A 23,405-nucleotide genomic window follows, 5' to 3' on the forward strand; every position below is an offset into this window, starting at 1 on the left:
TCCTGAACCTCTCCACAGTGAGAGAGGGGAGAGAGCGAGAGAGAGGATAACACTACGAGCGAGGAATGAGGGAGGGGATGCAAATGGAGTAAGTCCAGAGTCCCTTCGTCTTCTCTTCACGGTGATTGCTGTCGCAGGTAACCAGGCCACTGCATGCCACATTCCCTGCTTTCTGAACAAAACACTTTCGAACTACAGCCACCAAACTCAATATATTTTTTTCTTCCTGCAGTGCCACATTATTTCCAGGTAAATACTACTGTACATCACCACATTCTCTGCTTTCCGAATAGCAGCTGCTTTTGAAATTGTCATAAAAAAAAAAACATTTTTTTTTACAACTCCGGCTTAGTGCTTCAAAAGAGACTATTTTACCACAATACTGAAGAAATTGGAACCCGAAAGGGTCTAGTAAAAATGGAATAAATTTATATATTTTTAACAATTTGTCAAGTACTTGAATTGAATTTCCAATCCACAAAGATTATTTTTTTTATGTAGTCATTAGAAAGTTTGGGGTCACATTATATTCAGTCGCATTATTTTCGGGTAAATACAGTATCACATTTGATTATGCTGCAGTACTAATGGTCAATAGAAGTAATGCGTTTCAGTAAGTATCTTACTATTCCACATCATATTTTTAATTCATGATTATTTAAGTCTCTCATATTAAAGTACATATTGTTAATTTCGCTGTTTTTAAATGTAAATTGTGAAAAATGCATTTTTCGGAGAGTGCAATTATGTAAAATAAAATGTACTTTAAGAAAACTGTGTGAGAAGCAAGATCATAGATATAAGTTTTTCACAGTAAAGTGTTTGCAAAATAGTATCACGTGTTTTTATTCTAGTTACTTACATTCAATATGTATACAGTTTTTTTTTTTTAAAATACAGTTGGGTCTCGTCCCGCAAAGTACAATGAACTCGACTTTCGAGCTGAGTCGAGCTGGAGCCATTCACTCGAATCAGCTCCAGTCTTCGAGTCTCAGTCCATCTCTAGCCAATATCATAATGTCTGATATTTTATATGATAAAAACTGAAACTTAAATGTTACAGATTCTTGTATGATAGATACTGTATGTACTTTATACTCATGCATTTTACTATGTGTTTAGTAGCTTGCCATGTGTTTGATAACAAATTATTAAAATATATATACATATATATATATATATTCTCCAACTTTTGGATGAATGGGAAATCAGGAAGAGATAAAGAAAAAAAAAAACTGAAATACTTTTAGTACTGCAATCTTTCTAAACAAAAATCATTGCAAATGAAAACAAGGAAAACATTCTGCAAGTATGCAAGACGTTTATACATTACGGCCAATTCAAAAACAATTTTCAAAACATGCGTATTCTAGAATTTTACATAGTAGTAATGATAAGTATGATTACGATCACATGAAAAAACATTATGTGGTACATGAACGAACTGCCAACATATACCTTTAAGCAAAAAATAACCATCTAAAACACAAGCACACACAAAAGATAAATTTAATTTACAGTTAAAATAATCACGCTGATATCTAAAAAAAAAATTGTTAATATGTTGCACACGCTGATAGTCCATGAATTATTCAGCATCAGCTGGCCGACCAAAGCGAAGCTGCTGGTAATCGGCGAACGCGCTCGATGGGAAATGCGGGGCCGCGCGGGCGAAGCGTCTATAACCTCTTGTAGAGGTACAGGTAGGCGAGCTCCTTCGGGGGGTTCTCGGACAGGGCGACCTTCTCGTCGTTGTAGATGACCCAGCGGCCGTCGCGGAGGATGTGGCAGACGTAGTGGCCCACGCTGGTCGACGTGCCCATGTGCGAGATGAACGCCACCAGCTGGTACACTGCAACACCCCCCGGGTCCCCGCGGGACACTTCAACGACCCGCTTGCACTCTCTCCGAACACACGCTCTAGTGCTCGCGTTGCCTATTCCAGTCCAATACTCAGCCATTTTCAGTTCTGGATCCAAAAATACAGTACTGTTTATCGGCTTGAATATAAAACACCTAAGAGCCACCGTTAGGAACATTCGTCTCAAAATAAAAAGTTATAATATGATAATAGAATTTTTCCACAAATAATTTAGGAGTTATTTTTATGGTAGTCAAAAACAAGTATGTAGAAATATGTAACTTGGAAAAAGAATTGTGCATCTGTGTGGAACATATATTTGTAAGTAAGGATGGCTTCAGCCCAATGGTGGCAAATCATAATAAACTTTATGTTTTTTATAAATTTCTTACAACAGTAACAGAAAACGTAATGTCGAGCAGAGCAGAGCAGCTGGTCACTAGTAATATCAAAACATTCCATAAAATTATGTTATACACTCAATAGAGCAATTTAAAAAAAATATAAGTATAAAGATATGGCTTTTTGAATTAAGACTCCTTAGAAATAAAAAAATTTACTATCGGATGACGGTCTTGATTAAAAACAATGATATAAAGTATTTCCAAAATTCTCATTCCAAATTTTCTTCGCAAAAATACAATTCTTCAGAAACATTTAAAAAAAATTTCATTTAGCAATGGGTCGGATCAAGACTTTCTTGAAACCGAATCTCGAATTCTTAATTCCAGGGAGTACCCCAAATATACCCCTCGAATCTAAAACTACACGTCAAGGGTCCAAAATAAAATCATTTACAATGAAGGAAAAATATAAACTATGTTGCTGAAACATTCCACCCTTTTTTAATGGTGGTTTCACAAATTAAGTTTCCAGAATCAATACGTATTAAAATTTTATTTCTACAATTACATGTAAAAATTACGATATTTCAGGGAATGGTAAATGGACAAGTATTAAGAAAAAAAATGGCCTAGTAAACTTCTGAGGTTACTAGTTCTGAATTTTTAAATATACTTTATTTCCTTTAATATTTTCCTTGGATAATTTCCTCGAATATAGAATCCTTCGAATACTATGGTTGAAGCGTACAAAAGCTCCAGGCGCACAGAAGTACCAATAAGTCCCTTCACATAGGAACAATGTGAAAAGCGTTAGTTCCCCTGTGTGTTTCAACACTGACGGAAGGAAAACCATTTCAAAGGCAAGGCAAATTTATTAAGGTACAAACAATAATGAATGCTTCTAAACACCCTAATGTTAGGGTTCTACAAACAAGGCAATAATATGCGAAGCGTGTCATCCGGGTGTCGATCATGGGTAAGACAGTCGGGTGAACAAAGCTGAAAGACTCGTGATACCAAATTTGAGCAGAGTACAACAGGGTTCTGAAAGGCCCACCCCCCGATTCATTTTGCGATACTCTGACATTCATACACATATACCTTTAAGCTGCTCTTACTATTGGCTCACTGTTCGTCTGGGCGACTCTGGGCCCAGTGAGAAACCCTCAACCAAAGAAGTAACGAATCACAGGCCAACACCAGTTGAGACGACTCGCAAGTCAGCAGCCAACGAACTGGCGTTATTTGCCCGAATGCACAGAGGACCGTGTAGACTATCCTGGAGGTCATCAAAACCGCGAATTTTCCAGGTCCCTAGCGATAGTGACAGCGAGAGCGGACGGCACCCACCGCTGCTGCCGTCCCGGAACTCGGGCTCCCTCGGGGCCTCCTCCTCCTCCGCGTCCAGCTCCGCCTGGTGGCTGAAGATCCAGTCGGCCGCGCGCTCCACGTTGTTGCCCGTGGCCTTGAGCGCCTTGGTGGCCTGGGGCCGCGTGAAGCCCATGGACACGATGGCTGCCAGGGCCTCCTCGTCCGGCACGAAGCCGGGCTTCTTCACTGCGCCGCAACAAGTCGCAAACACACTCTCGCTTCCCCTCGCGCCTGCCCCGTGACTAACCATCAAACCGGAAAGCTTGTCCGTTACAAATTAAACACCAAAATGCAAGTTAATACAACCATACAGCACCAAAATGTAACTTATATTATGAAATTAATCAGTATTTTTAATTTAAAATGTACTCAAATCGCACAGGAAGTTTGCATCAAAATGTATGCGCTAAAAAACATTGGAAAAATTGTTAATTTTTTTTTAAAATTTTAATCTTGCAACTGTTATCAGTAACTCATTTTTATATTATGGCATTGGTACATTATTCTAGCATACAACACTTGCCTATTTTTTTTTTATTGTTCTGAGTCTATTACACGTTATTATTTTGTAAAAGCGTTCCATGTATCAGTCAAATTTGAACTGTTTTTAGTGAAATAAGTATCATGAAAATTAAAGTGTAATTTTTAAAAATAACATACAGCAAAATCCCTTATTTACATTTTTCCCGTTATTTGCACTATATTCTTCAGGTCCCGTTTAGTTCCCATTTAGTCCAATACAATACTTTCACGCTAATTACGTCTCAAAAATTGAATCCATCCCGCTATTTACGTCACGTAACAACCATAAACAACTTGGTGCAATCGCCAAAAAAGATGAAACTGCAAAAGAATTGTCCAAGAATAAACATGTGAAACGAGTCAAAGATTGCGTTCATATCGAAAACCACAACAAAATGTACTAGGGAAAAACGTAAAATCACGAATGTATAAACATAATGGGATTGTCGGGAATATTACGTGGATGCTGATACTGTATTTATGTCACAACTTAGCTGAAATACTGGTACGAGACATAAACTTCACAAGATAAAATGAGCGGAGTCTTGGTAAATGTTTTATACGTATTTTATAATTTCGGAAGTATTGTACAATTGACGCATATTTTTTAAACTAACCATTTATTTCTGGGGATCGTAAATAATTAATTATTGGTATCAAGACATCAAGATGAATGTAAACTTGAACACATCACGGCAGCGAGAAAACTGGTGCGTATACCGATAAACTGGTATTAGAACTGGACAAAACTGGTACACGGGAGGTGGAGCTTATATTTTTTTCCGCTAAGCTCGCGTCTATTGGCTGGCTGCTGATGGAAGGTCACGAGTCTGGGCGGAGCATACTGCGCATGCGCAGCTCAGAGAACAGAGAGAGCCAGCCGGCGGCCACGCTGCGCCGTAACAACAGCTGATCGAGTACAATGACCTTTCTCCGCGCACGGTGCACTATTGACGGTAAATTTCCATCAATTTGCGGCCATTTTTTAAAATTTCTTTTACTGTGGTGCAATGCGTATGTGTAATGTAGCCCGTGTATTTGTGTGTATGTGCATTTGTTCTGAACGCTGCAGGATGCGACTGTATTTTAATTAACTTTAACGTATTTCTTACTTTTCCCTTTATTTACACTTTCCCACTTATGAACACTTTTTTACTTTGTCCCCATGAAAAGTGCAAATAAGGGGCTTTGCTGTATGCTATATTTATGAATAACAAAAAGTAAAACAATAACATCTCTTGTTTTAAAATCGAAATCTATCTAGAAATAACACCTTAAAATCCCAGGTTCGATTCCCGGCCAAGTCTGCAATTTTTCCGTTGTGGCAAATTTTCCGCAAGAGTTCATGGTCGGTATACCCGCCCTCTGCAGGCAACAAGTATAGCCCATGCCACCCACAAGACGGGCGCTCACTAAGTTCAGGCTCCGACATTACGACGATGTTCCCCGTCCGACCGTAGTTCCCGCGGGGGGAAGAGGGGGGGGGGGGGGGGGGTGTCAGGGAGGGCTACTCACGGTCCACGCCGGGCGGGACGAAGGGGTCGGCGAAGTCCGAGTCGGCGACGTGCTCCATGAGCCACGCCGTGGCCGCATCCACGCCCCGGTCGCCCGCGAAGTAGGCGGCCTTCTTGCAGGACTCGGGCGGGAAGCCCATGCCGGCCAACTCCCGCAGCAGGGCGGGGTCGAGCGCGGGGAGGGAGGGCGGGGGTCCCCCCGCCGCCTGCTCGGGCAGGGGCTCCTCCCCGGGCTGCGGCCCCGGGCCCCGCAGGGCCCCCAGGTCCAGCGTGTCGGGCATCTCCACCGCCACGTCCAGCTTCGCGGGCGTCCAGTCCTCCCGCAGCGTGAACTTCTTCAGGTGGATGAGCAGGTACTCGGGGAACGTGGCCAGCCGCGTCGTCCTGCCAGGGACCCCCGGGAAACTGTCGGCTCCGCCACGCGACCAATCACTGCCACCCCCTTCCTTCACGCACACCGCTGGAGAAACAGTCTTCACTTCCGAAGTGTTACCGACGAGACGGTCAACTAAAAGATTTAAAAACTTTCCGGAGAGAAAGAAAAAAAAATTCTTCATTATTTTAAACATCAGAGCCCTGACAAATATTAACAGCGATTTTGTGTACTACTTACATAGGTAAAATTTTATTTTAGGGTGATTCCACATCTAATCAGCACTCTTTCAGCCTGACCCAATTACCGTATTTACTCGTGTATAGCGCGCCCTCGTGTATAGCGCGCACCACGATTTTTGCAACAAATTGCAAAGAAAAAAAAAATTTGAAATTTTTTTTCCCATAAATAAATTTTACTAACATTTTGTGGTACCTGATTATTTAAATTGATGTGTGGTGATGCGTCAGGAAAATACTTAAACTCTGCTGTGTAGACGGAAGATAATGAAGCGCTGTATCGTCACAACTGGTACGTGGGCGTGAGCGGGAGGAAGGGAGGCAGGCAGGAATGTGACACGGAGTAGATGACTCACCGGTAGCAGCTGTGAAGAAGCGAAGGAAGTGGTAGGGGGGGACTGGTGTCAACATTTTCTCTCTCTCTCTCTCTCTTTTATTTTACTAGCTGTAGAGGGGGTCTAAAAATAAACACGAGACCTGCGTGCTTGCGCGCGCACGTGTGTGTGTGTGTGTGTGTGTGTGTGTGAGAGAGAGAGAGACCAGGTTGTGTGCGTGCGTGTGTGTGTGAAAGAGAGGCCTTGTTGCTTGTGCGTATGTGTGGGGGCTGGCCAGAAACGTCACCCGGCAGTTAACGACTTCCACTCCTCCCCGCCTCCGCCCCCCCCAAATTTTTTTTTTCCGTGTATAGCGCGCATCCTTATTTTTTTCCTTTACTTGAGGGGAAAAAAGGGCGCGCTATACACGAGTATATACGGTAATTTTTAATGAATTTTTGTTTATAGTTTACCTGCATGAAGTAAATGAAGAATTAATTTTTTTCTTTCTTTTTTTAGATTTATTAAGTGAGAGGGTTTTCAAAAATTAATTTACAAAATAATTCAAATTTTACATGTTTCTGATCTAGAAAAATATTTGTCATTTGGGGACGACTGATGTTAGAAAGCTCAATTAGCTCTCACTTAAATGGTTATCATAAGACATATTACAATCCAATAGGGGTTGATTCTTTAAAAAATATGATGGGAGTTTCGAAATTTAGTTTTCTGAAAAAGTGACTACTTTAAAATTTTTAAAAAATTCCCAATAATTGGTTGCACCAAACTTATTTTACGTATTAAATATCATTTTGGGATCATGATATATGAGGCATAAATCTGTGGATTCCATTAAGAGCAGGTATTTAATAGTACCAATTTTTGTTAATATATTTACCAGATAATATCAGATATTAAATAAATAAAATAATTAAATAACAATTTAGCACAAATCACTTTATAGTAATATTGCAGAATATAAAGCTTTCATAAAATTACAAAAAAAAATTATTAATAATCCTATACTTTAAAAACAAAATTGGTCTCGAAATAAAACCATAAAATCTTGTCTCTACTGATCAGTTCCAACCTCGACAGCAAGCTACGCACAACAACTTACTTCCTTGCCGTGGTCTTGCCGTTAATGGCGGTGCTGTAGAACTGCTCGACAACGTCCGCCCGAGAGAACACCTCCAGACACGACGCAAGCGTCACCCGGGGCCTGACGACCCGCTCTCTGTCCTTCTCCGCGCTGGAAGATCGAGAAAACGAGGCCAGGCTCTCGAAGCTGCCTGAGGAAAAGGGGGAACGGCGGAAGGAAGGTCACGAAGGTCCCGGCCCGCGTACCTCTTCTCGTACGCGGCGACCTCGTCCTTGTTGACGGCCGCCTCCAGGGGTATCGGCAGGGGCAGGCTGTACTCCGTGCGGTACGTGTACTTCACCTTCTTCGACTCCCCGCACTGGAAGCGGTCCTCCACGCGGAACTTGAAGCACTCCGACGGATTCGACTGGTGACGGCTGTTTCGCTGCAAACAGATCAGTACGTGCCTACCACGGGTCTAGGTAACGTGTTTGAACTGGCGGTTCCTAGCTGCCGTTTTCCTCTCTTCGCAACTCAATTAGTTGTTCTTAATTCCCGACCACCACGTACACGATACTTGTGAATACGTTTTTAATTTCTTGATGGTGACATACTTACCCATTTTATGAACAAGGTTAATTTCTTCACATACAGACGTTGCAAAATTTTGAACACTGTAGGTATGGTTATTTCATGTTCTTTATTTAAAATGCTGTGTCTCTTATACTAACATGAAGTAACAGCCCTACAGCAGAAAAGCAGTAAACGGACCTTTTCCCAAGTCACTCTGGGGTGGGATGGAATAGAGGACCCATTGGACACTTTGTTCAAAACCGAAATAGATTTAAAAATAAGGTCATTTAGATAATATACACGAAATCCAAGGAACGGATCGAAGTTACAAAACCTGACATGAACTGGGCTTAGCTCGAAACTTGAAAATCCAGTTTATACACACAAGTCCTCCAAATTTTGACTTGATTATTGAGCCCAATATCTCGCTTCTTAATTTCGAGCCTTAGCATGTAAGATTGGATTTATTCACAATCCAAAACTGATTACATTTTCAAACATCATTTTGAAATATAGAGCAGTTAAGAATAATTCAAACGTACACTTACCTATGATGATGTCGTCCAAAAGAAAGTTTATAGACAAAAGTTTGATAAATTCATGGTTTGGTACACTCAGATACTCACGGAACTACAGACGAAATACTCAAAAACTATTTTGGTTCTATCGCAGTTCACCACATAATGTCTTTTAAAGCTCAGCTGATTATTAAAAATGCAGACTGGATTGTCTCTGTGGAACAGAAGGAAGCTGCCGTTACCTCGAGCACGTTGACGAGGTGCAGGAAGAACTCCTGGGCGTCCTGCTGGCTCTTGGTGGAGAAGTCCGGGTGGCCGCGGCCAATCAGGGCCTTGAACATGCGCGGGGAGATGCCGTTCCGGTCGTCGTCCGCCTCCTCGCCCTCCGGCGGGGGCCGCGAGTAGCGCCCCGACAGCAGTCCCACCCCCAGCTTGGCCCTGCCACAACACTGGTGCGTCACACACATCGAACTTGCCCCCGGCGGCGCGTCTCGCGGCAACCACCACGTCCAACACAACCAACTCACATCTGCACGTTGAAGTCCGAAGGCGGGTCGGCCGGCAAGGCGGAGAATATCTCCGGCGCCTTCTCCACGAACCTGGAATCACAAAGGAACATCGATCCATTTGTCTGGGTTTTATGTATAATCATCAGCAGGTCACAGAGATGAACAGAGAACAGACAAATATAAGAAGAGTTGGGAAAAAAGAATGACCTATAGCCACCCAGGCGCTTTCCCCAACTTTAAAGAATCCACTTTCAAAGTGTTCAATATTCTAACTAAATTTATCATTGACAAGTTAAAATTTTTCTGCACCTTTAGTATTATATGTAGTAAGATAAAAACTTTTTATACTGTATTTTTTCTTTTTATAATTCTAAGTCACTAAACAAAAGAGCATGTAAAATAAAATAACCTAACTTTCTGAAGTGAATTTTGTAAAAAAAAAAATAACACTGCGCATAAGCAAAACATAACCTACACATTTTCAAGTCTCTACCATTGACCCATGCCACATGAGAGTATAGACTCAGCAATCATATTAGTATCAAGGGCATTTAAAAAATTACAACTGATAACCTATTAAAGTTACAACCTAAACACAATTGGCTAGTATGTTCTATTTATTTTATAGGATGGTGATGTCACCACCAAGGTTAATTTGGGAATGGCTTACAAGCATGGCAGAGATAAGACTTGAACAAGTGAAGAGTTCCAGTTAAAAGTGTAAATATGAGCTGATTTCATGATTAGAAAACAAATTAGGCTTTGTGTTTGAATTTTTGCAGTAATCATAAAATAAAATGGAATTTGCCTTACTTCGTACAGTTTTGCGGTTCATGAAATTAACCTGCCTCTATATATTTATAATCACAATATTTGGGGCTAAACAATAAAACTGACACACTTTTTTCTTTTTTTCCATCGGCTAGGTGACTTGTGGTCAGATTACGGAAAGTGGGGCACTGATAGGTCACAAATAAACACAGCATGCTGTACTTTCATGGTGACTGAAAATTGTACCAGGTTTAACCTAAAACTGAGAACGGATTTTTGACGTGATAACGTCTTATAAATAGATGAATGCCGGCAGCATGCATGAAAAATTTTCACGTTCTGCCTGAGCAGAGTGTGCAAGACCCAGCTAGCCACCCAGCGAGAAAATCTTCTATAATATCAACAGGTTAAGGCGGGCTTTTTAAATACTTGTTCGTGATTATATTTAAACAAATTATTAAAATTAAATTTGCACAAAACTGTAAATAATAATCGAAAATTAAAAAGTATACAATTTTTCATCAATGTTTTATGACTTATCGTGTAAAAATTATCGTCTGTAAACCGACTTTACAGACAACCCCCTTTTTTAAGAACCGGAACCTAACGAGAACTGGGGAAGGCAGTAGGTTCAACACTGCCAACCGTGTACAAAGCCGAGGGCCGGGAGCTGACCTGGTCTGGAAGTCCGGCACGGTGAACACCACCTGCATGACGCTGTTCAGGTAGCAGGAGTTGCCGAGGTTGGCGAGCCCCGTATAGCCGGGGCCGTACAGGGGCCTCAGCTTGCTGCCGTCCTCCTGCATGAGGGCCCACTCCCCGTACTTCTGGTTCAGGTCCAGCTCCAGCTCCACCATGGACTTCTCCGTCTGCAACGGCACGAACCAGCACGCTCCCACAGGCCCCCGGGCTCTGCCAGCGTGCTCCCACAGGCCCCCGGCTCTGCCAGCGCGCTCCCACAGGCCCCCGGGCTCTGCCGGCGCGCTCCCACAGGCCCCCGGGCTCTGCCGACATGCTCCCACAGGCCCCCGGGCTCTGCCGGCGCGCTCCCACAGGCCCCCGGGCTCTGCCGGCGTGCTCCCACAGGCCCCCGGGCTCTGCCGGCGTGCTCCCACAGGCCCCCGGGCTCTGCCGGCGTGCTCCCACAGGCCCCCGGGCTCTGCCGGCGCGCTACCACAGGCCCCCGGGCTCTGCCGGCACGCTCCCACAGGCCCCCGGGCTCTGCCGGCGCGCTCCCACAGGCCCCCGGGCACTGCCGGCGCGCTCCCACAGGCCCCCGGGCACTGCCGGCGCGCTCCCACAGGCACCCGGGCTCTGCCCGCGCTCCCACAGGCCCCCGGGCTCTGCCGGCGCGCTCCCACAGGCCCCCGGGCTCTGCCGGCGCGCTCCCACAGGCCACCGGGCTCTGCCGGCGCGCTCCCACAGGCCCCCGGGCACTGCCGGCGCGCTCCCACAGGCACCGGGCTCTGCCCGCGCTCCCACAGGCCCCCGGGCTCTGCCGGCGCGCTCCCACAGGCCCCCGGGCTCTGCCGGAGCGCTCCCACAGGCCCCCGGGCTCTGCCGGCGCGCTCCCACAGGCCCCCGGGCTCTGCCGGCGCGCTCCCACAGGCCTCCGGGCTCTGCCAGCACGCTCCCACAGGCCCCCGGGCTCTGCCAGCGCGCTCCCACAGGCCCCGGGCTCTGCCCGCATGCTCCCACAGGCCCCCGGGCTCTGCCGGCGCGCTCCCACAGGCCCCCGGGCTCTGCCGGCGCGCTCCCACAGGCCCCCGGGCTCTGCCGGCGCGCTCCCACAGGCCCCCGGGTCTGCCAGCGCGCTCCCACAGGCCCCCGGGCTCTGCCGGCGTGCTCCCACAGGCCCCCGGGCTCTGCCGGCACGCTCCCACAGGCCCCCGGGCTCTGCCAGCGCGCTCCCACAGGCCCCGGGCTCTGCCAGCATGCTCCCACAGGCCCCCGGGCTCTGCCAGCGCGCTCCCACAGGCCCCCGGGCTCTGCCAGCGCGCTCCCACAGGCCCCGGGCTCTGCCAGCATGCTCCCACAGGCCCCCGGCTCTGCCAGCGCGCTCCCACAGGCCCCCGGGCTCTGCCAGCATGCTCCCACAGGCCCCGGGCTCTGCCTGCCGTCCACCGCCCGGTCTTCGAGGGACCACGAGAGGTGATGCTGAGCTGCTACTAGAGGTGGGTTGCAGAGTATCAACATGCTACTTTGTAACTGATACACGCCTGTATCAGGTACTGCAAACGATTACACTATTCAAGTATCAAGTACTTTAGTACCAGTTTAGAATTCACCTGGAACAACACCACGGCCAATGTGCGCAGAACCGCTGCTACTGTACAGGGACAAGTTTTCATGGGTTTATTACTGGCCATTTATAGTTTTCAAAAAATAAGATTTCCGTGTTACTGTTTAATAATATTTACTCCACCAATATAGTTAAAAAAAGAAAAAAAAACAGAATTTTTACAATAAAATGATTTGTAATAAATTTTTCCGAAACATATACATTTAGAACAATAAAAAATTAATTAATGAGCATTTGTGATATTATACTGGCAGAAGAGGTAGAGTAAACTTCAGGGACTGCAAAATACCACAAAAAAAAAACAAAATACCACAAAAAAAAGAAGGCAAAAAACATTCAATTCTATGACAGTTGCAAAATAAAAATAAAAAAATTTTACAAAATAGTACAACAATCAGCTCATAGTTACCCTTTTAATTAGAAATGGATGAATTTGTAAATTTTTTGAGTAAAATTGAGTCGACTCGAGTTCAGTATTTACACCTTTGAGTGAAGTCCTGATGTGATCATTTTTAAGCGAGTCCTTGAATTTTCGATTTGACTCAAGTAATTGCAGAAAGTTTTTTTTTAGGTGAATTATCGGAACCGATTATGCTATAAAACTAAAAGTCAAAATAAACAATGCATGCAGGAACTTGCTAGATTTTATTTTAGTAAATGTTAAAAAAAAATTCCTCAATGGCACAAAGTGGGATAAATTACATAATTAGATATATTTTATCAGCATCTAGGATTAAAACTTTTTTCTTATGTGTAACAACTTCACTATAATCAAAATATAGTACAAAAATTCATTATTTCAAAATGTAAATATTTTAAATAAAATAATAAATTATTTGTTTTGGTAATCAAAACTTTTAAATATTTGCACAGGTATATGACTAAATGAAACTGGTATGAAACGCAAGGAAGCAGGAAACATGAGGAGGTAAACAAATATCGGAGTTAGCGTAGGCACAGGAGCAATCAAAATACAGTCGACATGGAGCATTCAAAATCCAGACGACGTCACCTTCTCCATGTTCGCGATGTTGATCCCAAAATGTGCCAGATGCTGGATCAAATTCGGGTCTTCCACCATGTCATCTTCGTCGTAGCTGTACACGTCCGCCTTGCCGTCCTTGGTGATCGTGCCCAGCTTCACCGCAAGGGGAAATCCTAGCGGGGAAAAAATAAAAATAAAAATCTACTTGATAAAAAAACCACTGATTTTGCATAAAACCTGAACAAAAAAATCGGTTGTCTGTAAAGTTGGTTTACGGACGATAGTTTAACGTGACGTCATTCGCAACAAAACAGTGATGAAATGATTGCATACTTTTATGAATAAAATTGAATCATTTTTTATTGAATTATCACTAATTTGTATGGATACAAAGAAGGAGTGAAATGAAATCTACAATTTAATTGATAAATTTACTTTTATTTGCACTCATTAATTCAAATATGTTTATTACTTTAACGAAAAGATTATTTTAACTATAACTTTTATACAATGTTTGCTATTTAACTTCTTCCAATCTGTGTTATTCTGTTAAAGATAGGATGATGATAGGAAAAGTAGGAAACGAATTAGGAGTGTTTCAAGTTTAATGTGCCTCGAAAAAGTCAAATTGATGGTTGTTCCAATCGAGTGGAAGAGAGATAGATGCGGCGCAAGCGTACAATGAGCGTAACGGGTCACAACATAACGGGACAATGTGCGTTACGGGACACTTATTTGTGCGTTCACTCGACGTTCATCGATTTATTAGACGTTGTCACGTCAAAAGTCAAGTGGTTAGTAACACACACACTTGGAACGTCACACAAGTGAAATAAAATGTGCTGTTAACGAGACTGCTAGCGAAGAGGCCTGCACTCCGGGCCGTGGGTTTCGTAGAGACACTCCCACCCCGCCTCCCCTTCAACAGGAACAACTCAGATAGCACCCATCACTCCCTCTCTCTCTTACGCAACACGGACCCTGCATCGGTGGGCCTCTCTCTTCCCATGGAGTCCAGGGGCTTCTCACACTCAGGAGGATTCGTGCCGAATCCCCAGAGCCCTGTCTCGTGAAGTGGCGTAACTACGACACCTTTGTTCTTTAAGTCAGGGGACATTTTTTTGAAGCAACACTTCGGAGGGATGTTAAGACCTTTCCAGAGGCCGTCCTGCAAAGTGGAGTGAAGTGAATACGGTGAGTGACCCCTTGGCAAGTGATGGCCTGCGAACAGCGACCGGCTTTGTGTGCAAAGGTTGGAGCATCATCGGGAACGGAGTCACAGCGCGGCGGACGAGCAAGTAGTGCGAGGCAGAGGCAGTGTGTTGCGACCAGGATGCGTGTTACGAGACGAACAGTATAGAGAACCATGACGACTAATGGGGGCATATGAAATTGTAAATCATTTGCGGACAGTTATTTAGATTGTTGTAATTTAGGAAAAAGTGTACACAGTAGTTAAAAATGAACCTTAATTGAACTAAATGAATACCCAAATATAACTACAAACCGTTTTTTTTTCTGCCCTTTAGGACTCTGCCTCACCTGTGTTCTTGTAGTGGTGCACCGCGTGGTCGTTCCCGCCGCTGCCGTCGTAGAACTTGCGGCCGCACAGGATCGAGCCGTCCGTGAGGTTCAACCACAGGTTCTGGGCCATGTCGCAGCGCTCGCACTTCCACCCGCTCGGCGGGATCCTCCTGCCGTTGTCCAGCTGCGGGAGACTGTTGGCGTGCCTGCACGTCGGGACCACACACACACCACGCTCGTCGCCTCGTCTCCCGAGAAGCTCCCTCGCTCCGTACCCACGAGTCGTTTCCTTTTGTTCCCTTCAGTCGATCATCACACGTGCTGGTGACAGTCACTTTTGTTCAGTGCGAGTGTCTTAGTGTACGCACTTATTATGAGCAAAGTAATGGCTACTAAACATAAGAAAGTGATCGTAACAATAGAGCAAAAACACCAAGCCTGATTTCGTACCGATGCAGGTGAATTAATAACTAGAATCGCGCAAGATTTAGGAGTGGAAAAACAAACTCTTTCTGATTGGGAAAAAAAAAATTCTGAAAGAAATTGAAGATGTTTGTGTGAAAATTGTGAATAAGGACATTCTGGCTAGCAGAAGCACATTAAAAAAAAAAAACAACAAAAAAACGAAAATTAAAAGAGGCTTTGTACATCTGGTTGGGCCAACAACGTGAACAAGGCGTTCGCTGTCTGACGTAACGTTACAAGCGTTTGCGCTCGAACTCAATGAAAAAATTGAAAGGTGACCCTGCTTTTACTGCCAGTGTGGGATGGCTGTCTGGCTGGAAAGATAGATACGGTGTTCGTGAACTTAGTGTAAGAGGTGAAAAAAATTTTTTTCAGGCGACAATAGAGCACATGAAGACTTTAAAGCGCGAAAATAAATTTCGCTGTATGTTAAAATTTGATTAGAAAAAAACATTTAATATGTATTCGTGAAAGTGCCGATACACAATTCGAAATTTGATTTGAACGAAAAGGGAAAAAAAAATGCAGAAGCTTACGACAAATGTCCGTCATCAGTGGACTTTCTGGATTAAAAAGTGAATTTTATTTAATTTTCTGGGGGGGGGGGGGGGGGAGGAGAGAGAGAGCAAAGTAACTTGTAAAAAAAATAGTGACTCTCTGTCGCCAAAGCGACCCGTCACGAGCCCCGACTGGCTGAAGTGCGGTGAGACGCGGAACCAGCGCACTCACTTGGTGACCGTGCGCGCTTCGCCGTCCCACGTCCCGGCCAGGGCCTCCATCTCCGCCAGCTTGGCCGCTGACCTCGCCTCCAGTACCGCCACCACGCTGCTCCTGACCTGCGCGGCGACACCAACACGCTCAAACAGGCACGCCGCCTCCGCTTTCGTTTATCCCTCACACTCAAGCTGCTGCGTTTTAAGACTAAACAGAGGACACAGATCCAAGGGACCACCATTTCGGTAACATCGTATTACCACTAATGTTTTAACCAATTTATTTTACAAATAATGTACCAGGTTTTTTTTTTTAAAACTATAATAATTCTAAAAAAAATTAATCAATTGATCTACTTAAATTATAGTGCAAATTGTAAGCAACGAAAGGGAAAAGCTATATTTTATCATTTTTCGGAGCTGTAATACACTTGAAAAAAAAAAAAAAAACTTGTTACATGTATCTAAGATATATTTTCTCAAAAAATTAAGTCAAACAACAGATATAATATGCTAGTAATCAAAAGTAGTGTTTTTAATTAACAGGCGAATGTTAATAATAAAAGTGAATTAGTTTTTTCAAGATAATTTACTAAACTCACAGCATTTTTTTTTGCAAAGGATTTACAAGTCAACCTTGTATTTATATTGCTGCTTCAACTTTAAATAAGATTTTTTTTTATATGTAAAAAGAAGCCTTACTCACACTGTGTTGAACCTAATGTTAGCAGCAATTTATCTTAATGCGACCGCCAACTAGCCATCCCTTATGAATTGCCAGCTTACTAAATAACCTGCCGTATTTATGCTTGTTACAAATTTTAGTGGATTTGCTTGCAAATGTACGAAACTTTCAATATGGTAAGACATAATTATTTTCCAATTTAAATAGACATTGATTAAATAGGCATGTCTTAGAACCGAGTAGATTTAGCGAACGTAAGATGCCATATATCATAACAAGCATCCCAATTTCAAAACTCAAAAACCAAAAAAGGTACGTCTCATAATCGAGTAGACGTTCAAGTTTTTTTGTAATGACTGTTTTTGTGTTAACAAATGGACGCATTCACTTACGATGTCTGGGAGACTGTCATTCGGCCACGGAACGCTGACGAAACCCGGCATCACCACAAGCGAGTATGATTCCTCGTACTCAAACTTCTTCTTTCCAAAGTCTGGGTCGAAACCACCTTCCACGCCAATCGCGAGCCTGGTTATCTTCTTCTCCGGACCATCGCCTTTCGGGTCGGGCAGTATCTGCGCATGAAGGAAAATAACTATATACTGGACTCAAATGGAATACAGAAAGAGTTTAACTTATGTTCACAAGAATTCCTCAAAAAAAAAAAGTATGGAAATTTAAAGTTATTAAACCTGAATAACATAAATGGTGTTTTGTCCTTAGGTTTATAAAAATTGTCAAAATATATCTTTAAAATGACGATAATTAATTTAAATTTGGTCAAATACACTGAAATGTTGCTACATAGGCCTATAATAAACAATAAAAGTTGTTTAAAAGGAATTCAGTGTCCAATGTATACAAGTAAATTAAATGCTTGCCATTTTAATTTAAGTACATTGAAATATCCTGGAAATAGCACAAACTTGTGATATAAGAATGAACTATGAGTCAACTTAAAATCGTAATTCATTGTTAATGGCCTACCGCAAGTATTTTTTTGTCCAGAATCTTTCGACTTACTATATTAAAACAGCAAGCATAATGTACTACATGATCAATATATACAGGATCATATCAAGGTCACTTCACAGAAAAATGTGTGAGTAAAGGTTAACACTGAAAATACTCACATAATCATTAACCATTTAAAAACAGGAAATTTTCAGTAGGTACATAGGTTAAAGAGAAAATTAAATCACTAAAAATATTCTGTGTTTCGTGACATTAAAATAGGAATCCTCACTTCTATTAAACTAAATATATATACTCAGAAACATTTAAAGTATTTAAAATAAAATAAAAACTTCTTTAACAGCAACTAAATATATTTTCTACCAAACATTAAACTAAATTATACACTACATTCACATATGGAAAAAATTAGCTGACAACAGCAAAAAATATATATATTATGCTAACATGCTGGCTGATAGAAACAGTGGCGTAGCAAGCGGGTGGCACCGCTGCAATAGTTTCACGGTTACTGAACCCTCCCCCCTCTCTTTTAATGCATGAGGGTGGCGCCATTTTCAAGTCTGGCCAGGGGCGCCAGTCACTTTAGCTACGCCACTGGATAGAAACACAACCAACCTTTCGTTTTGTGCGGACAATGTGCAGAAAGACGGAATTTCCAGTCTGTTGATGGTACAACTCAACGTAGTCACGCCCAAAGCCAAGAAAAGTTTTCAAACTCACATAAAGTCCACCTTCCGTTTCCTAAAAAAAAAATCAATCAAAATACATCCGAAAACAAGTTTTATACAATACAATTTTTTTATACAGAAATATTGTTGGCAAGTAAAAGACAGTAAAATACATACTCCTAGTATAACTTGTACCAAACTGGAATCAATAAACAGCCACATTTTATACAATCAAAATTATTAGGCTTACTGGTTTAGCGTGGCCAAAATGTTCACATACACTACATCCAACCTTAGCATTTCCTAAACATCCTAATAAATCTGTCACACTTTCACTTAAATATAATAACACTAACAACCAGTTAGCTACAATAAACCACCATTGCTTGCAACAAAGATTACAGCTCAAATGTTAAAAGTGATAATGTGACGTGCTTTCTTGCGAGCTGATTCAAGAAACAGTGGTGTATTACAAGCAGCATTGTCTGGTAGAGAGGCGTACCAGGGGCAACTAGACGCAACACATGTGGGACCAGCGAAGCAGAGCCCACTAGAGCAGTGAAAGAGAGACTTAGCGACCATGTTCCCAATGGAAGACTATGGAATAAGGAAGGGCACACACACGCAGAGGCAAAAAAACATATGTACGTCCGGACACAAGGACAGGAGATATACACGGTTCCTGTTCCGTGGAATGCATATCGGCATAACGTTTGATATTTACTTACAGGCTTCATAGTTAGTAACAGCCAGAAGGAATTTACTTATTATGTCACGCGGGCTAGTATAGCTGTTGTAATAACCAAGACAGTCCGTGAATTCTGAATTAAACAATGGCCCGAAGCATGGGAAGGAGCACATCGTACAACCCGAGACTCAATGCTGAGCGTCGGACGGCGGGGACCTCGTAGAACGTGCTGAGTCCCGCAGTGGAGGAAATGCTACTGGAATCTCATCATAGTGGGAGCGATAACAGCTCCCACCGTTGCTGGTGTGAGGCTGAAGATGAATTACATCGGCAAAGCTCATGTTCAGATAGTAGCAGGCCCCGACGAGGCATCTTCATTGACTGCTACACTGTCTGGACCACAGGCTCACCTGGCGACCTATAGGCAGCAGCCCCACCAGCCAGGTGTAGGACGCGACAGGCCTCGTAGGCCGACAAACTAAATTAATCTACTCGAGCAATTAAAGATATATGCCGGAAAAACACAAAGAAAACACAAAGTAATTAAGCGATTAAATACTGCACCATGTTAAATTCAAGGAAAATGCAATACTTAAAAAGGTTAGAATCTTCAGGAGGAGGATGTAAGAGGGATTGATAGGTTAGGAGGAGAAGATAGAAAAGATGAAACGGTTGGTAGTAGGGACAGAAGACAGAACACAACTGGAAAGTGTGCAGCAGAGAGCAACTAGCGGTGAAGGGTACTTGGAGGAGTATAAGAAATAATGTAAAAGGGAGTACGCATGTTGTAAGCAAATCAGATGTATTATCGAAAATAGGATGAGAGTTTAAAAGATCAAAGGTGGGCAGAATGAATTCAGGATCACGCCATGGATACACGATAGCGGAATAATCACCCAGAAAGAAAGGTGAGGATGTACCACTTGCTTAGTGGGGTGGGAGCGTGGATAAAGCTGGGTAACAGGACAGAGAGAACTCCAGAAAGGAATAAAGAGAATAAGGACAGAGAGGGGGAATAACTTGCTGGTAATAAGAACAATCGGGAATAAAATAGTTTGGCTGCAGTGTGTACTTGAAAAGGAATGTGGTAAAATCAGAGACTGGGCAATACAAGCACCTGGGAGCAACCCTGCAGAGTGACCCAGGTTCAGGAAAGCTGGTGCAGCGGGTGGTAGAGAAGGGGAGGAGAGGGCTGGGGCTGATTGCCAGGACACTGAAGGGGACAGGACGGAGAGTAAAGGAGAAGGTGTATCCAATGTTGGTGAGGCCAATGCTTGAATATGCAGTGGCAATTTGGGACTCGTACCCAGAGATAGAAATTAAGGAACTGGAAAGGGTGCAACGTAGAGCAGCTAGATGGGTGATGGTACGTGCTGGAGGAGGGAAGGGGCGAAGGGTGGGACGCATAGGCTGTATGTGATGACGGAGCTGGGGTGGGGACACACTACACTGAAGGAGGAGATAAGAGATTGGTGACTTTTTTTAGGATGACAAGTGGCGAGGGGGGGCTAGGGAATGCTGGGAGACTGGTTGAACAAAGGGGTGTGTAGAGAGGAGGCATCATGGGTGGAAGATTCAGAGAGAGTGGATAAGAACAGAAAGAGGAAGGTAAGTATTCCTGCTAAGGACGAGGCGGAAGAGTAGGCCTAATGGGATTGAGGTAAAGATAATTAATGTGAGAAGAGGAAAGGACTTACGGAAGAGGCTTCCGAAATTGGGTGAGTAAAGCCTAGTCCACATACCTCGTCCTCGGACCGTAGTCCGCGGACAGCTAACTGCTGATTGGTGCACGTGACCCTCTGACATCACGTCCCCGTGTCCCAATGTCCCATGTCCCAAGATCATTCGCAATTTTTAACTTTTAGTCCGCGGACGAGTCAGAGATTTGTTTGACTCGCGGGATTTGTAAGAGTTTGGAGCAATTTGACCTGAAATAAAAAAAAAGAGTTGGTCGCTAAGAGAACGACTTGAGGTTAATGTTTGTTAATATTTTCCTTGTTTTACACTGTGGTTTTACATGCAGACGTCTTGAAAACTATATGAAGATTTGTCTGAAGTTAAAACTGCTTAGGCAATAATTCACCTAATATTGTGCCACGTATGATAAAAGCTCAATTATATTATGTTGTAATATTTATTTGTTTAACATATTGTCAAAATTAATGTACAAAATATAACCTGCAAACTTAAATTTCAAAACAATTGAAACAAAATAAACTATGCATATGTAAATCTAGCAGACGACTTTAAATGAAAACAACTCGATGTAGACAAAAGCAAATGCCTCGCACATTTACTGCACTCTGGTGTTACGACTGCTAAGCTTTACTTCGGACCTGCTTCGGACCAGCAGCATGTAGACAGCACAAATGTGTGCATTCGTTCGCGGACGTTGGGCGTCCGCGGACCACTGTCCGAGGACGAAATATGTGGACTAGCCTTAAGGGGGGACTCCTTGGAAACGGGCGGAAACCCAATCGCAAGTGAATCAATCAAATCAATCAATTGCAGCATCAAGATCAATCAATATAGCTTAACATATAAACATTTTCCCACGTTTTTACATTATCTTAAAAGGGGTTAACTGAACCTAATTAAACTCTTCACATAAAATCTTATGTATCAAAATCTATTCTACGTAATTATTTGCAAGCTAAACTACTTGAAATATCGAGATGCCGCTTTGCGAAATAATTATAAAAGGTGTACAGGTTTTTTATTTTTAATTTTCCGGCTGTGCCCCACTCACTGCTAGATAAATACCACTACGAAAAAAATTAAACTCACAGGCGTATCGAATGAAAGTACACACTCATCCTTGTAAACTCTCGCATTGCTGTTTGGCACACGAATATCGTTTAAATGTGATGCAATAATATCTATAGCTGCCATTTGACGTTCTTCCACTACTCTCACCGTTTTGAAACGTAAAACAAAATCACAAAATTATAATATAACTTTCAGTTAAACACCAAAACTTAATAAACAAGAGTTGACGCGCTTTAATAGTTTTTTTTTTTTTTTTTTTTTTGGGTTCAACCATACCATAGACAAGATAGATATGAAGCTAAGAAGTTACTAAACGCCCAAGCCAACTGTGGTCCCGAGGAGGGGTGTGACGGGAGCGCTAGTGTCGCAGTGAGAGAGGGTTGGGGAATGAGGAGGGGTTGGCAGTAGGGGAATACGGTTAGCTGTGGAAGCAAGGAGTATACACATGCATTCATAAGTGTACGCAACATGTAAGCATGATTACCTGGATGAAACGATGGCCGTGAAGCGCAGTCGTGCAGTAAGAAATGTTGTGATAAGCTGAAGGTACAGTCGTATGAAACAGCGAAACACAGTGTCTACGAAGATTTCACAGTGTGTACCAAAGTGTGTCACAGCATCGCATCGTACCGTTTGTGTTATAATAATTATTTCACTCAGCACCATATTTAACATATATGTCGGTATACATTTGCCTATAATCAAAGAAAATATTGTTTGTGTGATTAATTAATGAAAAAAATGCAAGAAACATTTCAACACAGTTTCGTGCATAGTGCACGTAACAAACGCCCACTCAGCCATTTAGTTCTTCAATTCCTGATATGTTATCATTGGAATATGTGCTGCTGTTGTCCGAAAAGTCCCATTCACTGTCTGAGCTGGACTCGCCAAAGTTAACAACAATTTTCTCAATTTCGTGCTCCATTAGACAGTCACCTGTCCAGTACTCTGCTTCTGTATGTTTTACATGTAAAATAGCATTTTGCCATTCTTCTTTGGTGACACTAGTGATTGCTTCTGTTGTGATGTTTTCAATGGAACGTGATGATTGAGCGACATTTTTTTCAGCAACACGTGATTTCACAATGTTCCATACATACTCAATAGCGTTAAGCTCACAGTGGTATGGTGGTAATCTTATTACTTCATGCCCATGTTCTTCTAACATCTCATCTATGCGAAACCTGGGAGGTGGACGTCGACCACGAACGAGCTGGAGGAGTTCACATTTTGTCATATCATTGTCATGCAGAATGTTGTTGTTCTGTAACCATTGGATAATATCTTGTTTTCTTGTAGCGGCTGTTGGTGGCATATTTAACTGAACGGAATGATAAGGGGCATTATCCATTACAACCAACGAATTAGCAGGCAGATTTGGAATAAGCTTATCTTGCACCCATCTGGAAAAGTTTGCGAAGTTCATCTCGTCGTGATAATCGCCACTTTTACCTTTGGATTTGAAAATGAGATGTGCACCTGGAATGAAACCTAAATCGCAACCTGCATGTACGATTATCCAACGTTGACCAGCGCTGTCATTCTTCAAAACACCTGGTGTTTAGTTGTCTTGCCAACACTTGCAACTTCCAGGTTTCGTCAATGTACACAACTGTTTTTTTTCTTTTCACCAGC

General features: G+C 42.8%; 1 protein-coding gene across 1 annotated transcript; it reads right to left on the reverse strand.

The window, feature by feature from the left end:
* Window positions 1–1,246: 1,246 nt before the first annotated feature.
* On the reverse strand, window positions 1,247–22,026 carry LOC134537062 (ubiquitin carboxyl-terminal hydrolase 5). The gene is made up of 14 exons (XM_063377291.1): window positions 21,786–22,026; window positions 18,258–18,383; window positions 17,057–17,239; window positions 15,996–16,102; window positions 14,820–15,007; window positions 13,305–13,450; window positions 10,666–10,859; window positions 9,238–9,309; window positions 8,953–9,148; window positions 7,886–8,064; window positions 7,659–7,790; window positions 5,614–5,996; window positions 3,556–3,762; window positions 1,247–1,852 (listed from the first exon to the last, which is right to left on the reverse strand). Exons 1-14 carry the CDS (start codon window positions 21,888–21,890, stop codon window positions 1,680–1,682), a joined length of 2,391 nt encoding a protein of 796 aa, XP_063233361.1. The 5' UTR covers window positions 21,891–22,026; the 3' UTR covers window positions 1,247–1,679.
* Between the last annotated feature and the right edge of the window lie 1,379 nt (window positions 22,027–23,405).

The sequence above is a fragment of the Bacillus rossius genome, chromosome 11, assembly GCF_032445375.1.
Source record: "Bacillus rossius redtenbacheri isolate Brsri chromosome 11, Brsri_v3, whole genome shotgun sequence".
In the NCBI taxonomy this organism is placed as follows: domain Eukaryota; kingdom Metazoa; phylum Arthropoda; class Insecta; order Phasmatodea; family Bacillidae; genus Bacillus; species Bacillus rossius.